General features: G+C 41.0%; 1 protein-coding gene across 1 annotated transcript in view; it reads left to right on the forward strand.

Moving 5' to 3' along the window:
• The window catches only part of PDE3A (phosphodiesterase 3A), a gene marked incomplete at its 5' end in the record, with an annotated part of 263,037 nt that extends 259,782 nt beyond the window's left edge, over nt 1-3,255 (forward strand). Inside the window, one exon of the mRNA XM_082003203.1 lies at nt 2,952-3,255. Coding sequence (XP_081859329.1) covers nt 2,952-3,199 — 248 coding nt within the window. The 3' untranslated portion in view covers nt 3,200-3,255. The remainder of the gene's footprint in view (nt 1-2,951) is intronic.
• Between the last annotated feature and the right edge of the window lie 4,935 nt (nt 3,256-8,190).

Consider the following 8,190-nt stretch of genomic DNA (forward strand, 5'->3'; position numbering starts at 1 on the left):
GTCTCCTGCCTCTTCTCCAGAAGGGCAACAGTGCCGACATTTGTCATACTGAGAGGAAAATTTTGTACCTTGAAAGGAGATCTCAGGAACTCATTGGAAGTGATTTGTGAGAAGAGGCTGCAACTGTAGACCTGTTTCTTTTACCAGTTTAAACCTGCATGTATTACCTTTTCCCCTCTTTTGTGTTCCTCCTCCCTCTGAATGTCCTACTTCTGTTCTTTGATTTCCCTCCTCTGGGTCAGCTTTCTCTCCCTCTCCTATAGCTAGTCCTTCTAGAAAGCACTAGCCTTAACTGCACTACTGAAATACTGGTACATAGCTTTATCTCTTAACGGCCTCGCTTTTTCTGTTCTTTTACACACACTTTCATGCCCTACTGAGTATCATCCCTATTTTCTGTTGGGGAAGCTGAGAAGCGGAAAAATTTGATGATTGCAATAAGTGACATAAGGACGTGGAACTAATATCTACGTCTCATGATGTGCAGAATTGACCTTTTTTCTCTAGTAAGATCCAGGCGTACACAGTTTGTATTTAAGAGATCGTTGCGGTTGTTCACACACACACACTTGCACGTATTTTAAGTTTAGTGGGTTCACATGCACAAAAAATGTTGTTGAGGACAGCAAACATTAAGTAATATGGCACACATAGGTTTATTTTAGCACCTTATGATCAATGAGCTCTGTAATAGCAGGCAGAGCCTCATGTTTCTGTGGCAGATTGGCATTTATGGAGTTGCCTACCAGGGGAAAGTGTAAGTGATTGGTATCCAACATAGACCCCAAAGCCTGAAACTGATATTGCTGTATGAAAAAGAAAGATGAAGGATGTTCTCGTTTATCCATTGGAGTGTCTAATCTTACTTTGAAATCCTTAGTTTCCTTTCACTTCATTTCTATATTCACTCACCTTCTGTCTCGCCGCTGGTCAAGTCCAACAATGTTGCTCTCAGGTTCAAAGCACAGACCATTATTAACCCTTCTCACATTGAAAACAGACCATTTTTTAGTTGTCTTCTGTTTTCTTTTTCACATTCTACTCCATGACAGTACTTTACTATTCAGCCTGGTGCTTTTAGGCTCTTTATCTTTTTCAAAACATTAAAAATGAATGTATCACAAGTTTTGAAATATCCAAACAAATTCTTTCTAATTCCTTCTTGCCAAATGTGGAGTGCTCATCTTCTCAATCATACCAACGTGTTACAAACTGTTTTCTTCCAGTTCCCTAAATTCTCTGTGACTGTGTGGGTCTGAATCGGAAATCTATGGCATCTTTTGTGTCAATACAGGGGTCTTACAGGTCATTACAAATTTATACCTATGATCAACACAATTTTGGATGTTCTAAACTTTCTCAATGAAACAAAAGGCTGAGATGTCAGATGCATAGGTATTAAGAGTTGTGTAGATGTTGGTGAAGATCTTTTTTGTGATGGAAATGTTTTTTAGGCAGGTGGAAATATAATTGTGGCAGAAAACACTTCACCTACGTCCTGATAATTCACTAAAGCAGTTGAGATAAATCTAAGAGTTGTAAAACCTTAAGATAGTTTAAAATCATTTTTGTTATTATACAGGAGCATGTAATTCCTGCGAAGTGCTAATGCAAATACAAGAATTAAACAGGCTTGATCTTTAGTGATTCGGACAAATTGTAACTCCACAGCAAGTGCTTGCTGGTGTCTGCAGAGAGCAGCAAGATGTGGGGTCACCCAGGAAACCCAGGAGAGAATGTCCTGCCGCGGCATTGGCAGGGTAGGGGCTTCTTATTAGTGCTAAACCTGAAGGTTTCCTACTGGGAACCAAGGGCTTTCTAATGAAGGATTGAGTTGGATTTGGTCTGCGCTCAGTGAAAAGCTCTTTGTTTCCAGTTCAAAAGCTTCAAGGGCTAAACGTTTTGGATCCTGACACAGACATACTTTAGGCAACCTGCAAATACTAATCCACACAAATTTATTTGGTACAAGACATTCCTCTACGTCACCTTCTTTAAAAAAGAAATCAGCAATTGTCTTTGGAGGAGTTATTATTTCAGTTCTGTGACTGCCATTGCCAATGTTAATGAGCAGGGAAAATTTTGAAGCTTTGTACTGTTAAGGAGTTGACAATCTGTGTTGGACAGGCTATATTGACACAGAAAAAAACACACTTCAGATAGCAAAACACTTGTGGTGCAGCTGTGTCAGGAGCCATGAGAACTACCAGTGGCAAAAACATTTTATAGGTTAACAGCAGGGGACTGATGCTTCAAAACCAAAGACAAGCGAGCTCCCTGATAGTATTTGGCTATATGACTATATACTTTTTCAGTGGTCAGACTCTGTTGCCAAAGCAATGTTGTGCAAAGGCTTTAAGGTCATCTCCACTGCTATCGTGGAGTGGTAAATCTCTGACGTTGAGAAGGGAACAGAGGAATGGGTTCCTTCCTTTGATTACTAATCCTTGCTCATTCATTATCCTTCTACAGCTCAGATAAGAGATAAAATGTGGAGAAAACAAAATCAGGACTTTTTTCCTAGGGCAATCAGCAGGGATCCATTGGCAGCAGGGGAGCACAGAATTTAATGTGTGTGTGTTATGGAGTAGGTTGATCAGAGTCTTGAAGTTCTTGTTATAAAAAAAGGAGCAGAAACAGCTCAGCAACATGTTTTATGCACAGTCATTCAAGTGCTAGATGTCTCTGTGAGCTGCATAGCCAGGGGCAGCATGCAGCGTATGATAGGATGAAGCTGGGACTGAACTGTGGAGGACACAAGTTTGCTTTCCCAGAGCTCTGGAAAGGCATAGCTTTCTGAATTTTAAGACTGTTTAAGTTTGTGGTTTAAAAAATCTGCCGGTGCAGTTCCTATATGTCATAGTACACCCTGTCTGCTTCCTACAACTTCAGTCCCTTTTCCTTTTTCTCTCACAGAAAACAGCACATTAATGTCACACGGTATTTTACAGGAAAGAAGACATTCAAGAGGAGGAAAATCTACTGTCAGATCACTCAGCACCTGCTTCAGAACCATAAAATGTGGAAGAAAGTAATTGAGGACGAGGAGAGGTTAGCCGGGACAGAGAAGCCAGGCGCAGAGCAATCCACGCTGCACCAATCTTCAGAACAAATCCAGGCCATCAGGGAGGAGGAGGAGGAGAAAGGGAAACCCAAGAGGGATGAAGAGGAGAACACAACTGCAGAACCGAACCAATGACAATATTTACAGCAGTATTTTAAGACAGATTGACTCGTGCACAGACTCTTTCTCAAGCCAGCACAGCATTTAGACACAACACTGTAGAAGTATGGGATAATGCGCCTACAGCTGTTTCATTTGTTTCTCTTTCCTTTTTATGGTGAGGTACATTGTTAAACTCCTATGCTCAAGGAAGCTTTCACACTGCGACACCGGCTTTTACAGACTTTCTTTAAAGAGATTTGGGGGTGGGTGGAATTATATAAATATATATATAGCCAGGGTTATTGGCTGCGCACTTCAGCAAAATACATTTAATGATATATTATGGTCACTGTGATATTTACAGAAGAAAGTTATCTAAGGAAATGCTGCTTCTAAAGCACATTTGCAATTAACAGTAAGGTACCGGTTAAGTAGCTTTCGCTCTTAATGCTGAGGGATAAAAGTTCCAAAGCTTTACGTGAATGCTGATGTATCCTGCCAACGTATATGTGTGCGTGAGGGGGCGTTCGCAAGTGCGAGTGGCTGTAATGTAATATAGCACAGTTTGAGTTCTGATTACACTGGCTGTAGCACATGTGCCAGTACGTGACAACAAGCAGAAGGCCCAAATTTTAGAGAATTTGTGCCCGCAAGGGGAACCGGAGACCATTTTGAGGAGCTTTGTGTTCCCCGTAGCCCTCCCAAGTCCCAGTCTGCACTCCAGCTGCAGTCGGCAGCCCCTCAGCGGGGGCCGCGGGGGCCTGGCCTGCTGGCCTGGCCCCGTCCGGCTGTGCGGGCTCCTCCTCCTCCTCCTCCTCGGCACTTCCCAGACTGCTGGCGAAAGGGACGTGCCAGGAAATTTATTTTCCAAAGGGTTAGGAGGGACTGTGTGGCACGCTGGCCTGCTCCCCGTGAGAGGACCTGGCGCTCCGTGTAACTTCCGAGTGCATGAATGGCTGCGCGGGGCGGCGTGTGTGTTTGGGCAGGAGTGAACAGAGGGCAAATGTCTGTACGTACTCGGAAACTAGAGGCACGCCGTCATCTTCCTACCCTAATCTTAGCCTCCGTGCATCAGTGGCCAAATATATCATTTAAGAAGGAAGCTAAATGGCGTCTCTTGAGAACAAAAGGAGGGGAGTGTGGGGGCCATGCCCTTCCTCAGAATAAAAGGCAAACGATGCATGAGGAACAGCGTGGGGGACAGGTGCCAGTCCTGCGTCAGCTGGACACTCGCGTGTCTCAGCAGCCGCTCACACGAGCTTCAGAGAACTTGGTTTTTCAGTGTGAGGTGCTGGATGGGAGCAGTTTGTTGCTGGCATTCTGCTTAGAAGCAGCGTGTTTGAACACACCAATATACTTTTTTTCTTTTTTCCTTTTTGTTTTTTTAAGAGAAAGGAAAAGATCAGGCCTGTAAGAAGAGCAGATCTTTTTTGTTGTTCTGTTTATTTGTTTTCTCTGTTGTTTATGCTGTGAGCCAAATGTCTATTTAAAAGGTTGGATATTCACTTTCAATATTTTATTTCACAATATTATATTTGTCAATGATTAGCTATCTAGATGTAAATATGGAAGAATTTTTATGGGTTCCTGTAGATAATGATATCTTTAAGAAAAAAAAGAAAAAGAAAAAAAGGGAAAAGGTTTTTTGTAAAGCTAATTTTTTAAAAAATAAATACAAAAACATTTTTATACAGTATAGCCATTTCCAAACCCAACAAATAAAGTCTTCAGTAATTTCTATAGACCCTTCTGGGAAGCCAGTGGTCTACAGGATCAAGGCTCTAAAATATTAATGCTCTTTGGGACTGGCAGCACCAACCGGTACCACACGATTTAGAGTTTTGTTCCCACAAAAAGAATTATATATATAAAGTTCAGTATGTCTCAAAAATCATTTGACTATGTATACTTTTTATATTTTGATCCTGCAGCCCCTTGCCAAGAAGAGGATTGCTTGTGTAAGAATGCTTGTGAAAGGAAGAGTTTGTAGAAGTCCTTTCTGTATTAAATTTCTGACATTGCATCCATCACTTTTTGCTGTTGTTACACATTCACCATGTTTCATGATCCTATTGATACCTCCGCAAAAATGCTGCAAAACGTTCTGTATCAAATCCAGTCAGCATGTGTGTTATCACTTCAGAGTTTCTTTCTGCTTTGCATTTCCAGTAGAGTGAGCTTTTGCTGGAAAACATCATTTTGGTTTCTTACAGGTTGCGTTTGCCTGATATCGTCCCATTCTACTCTTACCAGTAGAGAAAGCACTTGCCTTTAGACAGAGTGACTCTAGAGCGTTGCTCTGAATGCTCTTATCAGCAGAAGTATTTAGTAAGTGTTTTTCAATGAAATCAGAAAAGCAAAGATCCAAATTGCACTATTGTTTTGAAGGGAAAGGATGTAACAGAACTCATTCGAAAGAAAAAAAGATACCTCCACCAATTCCTGCTTGCACTGTTTTCACGCCTCTTCAGTCACTTTGATTAATCATTTTATTTGGGATTTTCTTGTACAAGTGATATGCATACCTTATAGTATGAGAAGAATTTAATATGCCTCATTCTGTCCTTTAAAAATTAAACTTACAGAGATGTTTTAAAATGTCACATCTCCAAGCATTTTTTTCTCCATTCTCAGTGCATGATTACTGGGACTGGATTTTTTTATATTGATTTTTATATTTGCCTTTGCTAGAAGAAGAAAAAAAGAAGCTATTGCAGAAAGCGTTAGTGGGTGCCCAGTTGGTAAAATTATGAAAAGGTTTTCAAGAATGAGGCGAAATCCTGCAGGTGGAGTTCCACATACTCCCCGAAGCAGGCATACACAGGGCTGAACTAAGAAAAATTATGCTAAAAATGTGCTGAAAAGGAATTACTATGTTTTTCCTAGTCATCATTTTTGGTTCGCATTAGGTAAAATCAGTGTCAACTTCTAATTTGTTAAGATTTCTTTCTACATTGCCAGTGCAAGTGTCACAAGTTGTTACTGCATTGCTACACAAGCCTGTTTGTGGGTACAGTTTGAGTAACTCGGGTCTTTCACAGTGAAGGAATTGCTGACAGGCTTAAAATCAGAATGATTGTTGATTTTATCCAAACTGGAAGGAATACCAGTGAAGAAGCTAAAGCATCTGGGGGTGGTTAACTTGGTAAGAGGTGACTCTTTTTGGAATCCAAATAGTTACTAATAGAATCCAATTTCTGCAAGTATCCACTCCTTATGAATCTGATTTTCAGTCTTTGCAGTGCATTTCTGGCAGGCAATGATCAGGAAATTTCCCAGGTTGGCTTAAATATAACACAAAAGAAAATACCAGAGAGATCTTATATCAAACATGTGAATACCATTTTTTTGCTTTGGGTTTTTTTAGTAGATAATGAAGCAGGTAATCTTTTAGGGAGTTTTGTAATATTTTCTAGTTCAAAGGAGGCAAAACCTTTGACCTGCAGTTGCAGCAGGGCCTTTTTGAGGTTAGACCTTGATGGTTTTCAGCTTTGTGCAGTCCTTTGGTGTTGCAAACCCCAAATAAACCACAACAGCCTGTGCAATATTTTGGGGAAAATAATAAAGAAAAGAAAAATTATTGTATTCAATCAGCAAAGTGCTCAGATTTCAGGTGGGATGTTTACAGTGTTGATACGGGTTTCTGGTATATGCAGTATGCCAAGAGGTTTGTTAGATACTAGAGGAAGCAAGCCCCATTTAAACAGTGTCTCGCAGTAGCAAAAAAATTATGTATTTTGGTTTTCAGTTCTTTTAAAACAGGAAGAGAAAGATTGGACTGTTTTTTTCCAATTGGATCTGGTTTTTCCACTGTCATGTCACTTGGTGACTGACTGATCCTGTTCCTTTCTAGTCTGGGAGGTGTTTGCTGTGCCCTGAAATAGGGCGCTTGTTGCAGTGCATGCAGCTCCCTGAGCAGTGAGAAAAGCACTCTGCTCGTCATGTAGCACATACAAACCCTTTTGTCCCCATATTCCCCCTTTGCTTGATAGTTACGTGCTGTTTACCGTGCAATATAACTTTTCTCATTATGCTTGTCTTGCAGAAGGAACGCATGGAAGTAGAGAGTGTGAAAGCCCCAAACTATTTATTTTATTACCTTTTCTTTTAGGAGGAGTCTGAGACTTTCGTTTCCAAGAACGCAAAAATGCCTGTGTCTAGAAGTAATAATTCCCACCATGTTCAAAGGGCCATAGTTTCCCATTTATGCTCTAATTCTTGAGGGAACCTGGCATTTCGTGATTTGTTTTGAGCTAAGGTACAGAGCGTGTTGACACTCATCTCTGAGAATCACCTGCCTCCTCTAGTAGGAAGGTGGTGTTTGATGCAATGTTGCAAGTCATGCGTCAGAAGTGAGTTGCAAGAATCTACTAGGAAAAAGGGTTTCTGCTGTGGCTTTGGCAGCATTCTGAACTCCCTCCCTCTGTGAGTGAAATCCTTTACAGAAGGCTGGGGAAATGGCTGTGTGTCACCGGTGGCTTCCCCTCTGAGCTTGTGTGGGGTGCTGGCTCTCATAGCAAATGACAATCACATCCTGGCAGTAAATGGTTGCAGAGCAGATGTCATTTGTGAATGCGTTTGTTAACAATGCAAGCATAGTGGTTGGTCAGTTTTACCCCATCGTGTGTGAACCTCTCTGCATCATTATCGTCAAGTTAAAATCCAAGACTGCGATTGCTCAGGACCATTTGAGTGGATGCATTTGGAACTTTTACCCTTACTGTACAACTGTTAGAAGTTCTTAAGATCCTGATGGTCTGAATTTGGAAGGAATTTAAGCCTGTAAAGGTTCAGATTGATGCTTTTAAAAGTACCATTTGGCTTCTAAGCAAATTCTGTACCCAACTCCCTTTTTATGCTTTCCATGCTGGACATTAAGTTCATTTGTTTTCTTTAGGAAGTTCTCCTAAATTTCTATCTGCTTTTTAGACACACGAATTTTTCCAAAATTCTGGCCCTGTCTGTCTGTCTTCCTTCAGAAATGCCCAAGAAAGTAGAATGCAGTGCGGAGAAGCCCAGGTTCT

The sequence above is a fragment of the Phaethon aethereus genome, assembly GCF_964289735.1.
Source record: "Phaethon aethereus genome assembly, chromosome: 1".
Lineage (NCBI taxonomy): Eukaryota > Metazoa > Chordata > Aves > Phaethontiformes > Phaethontidae > Phaethon > Phaethon aethereus.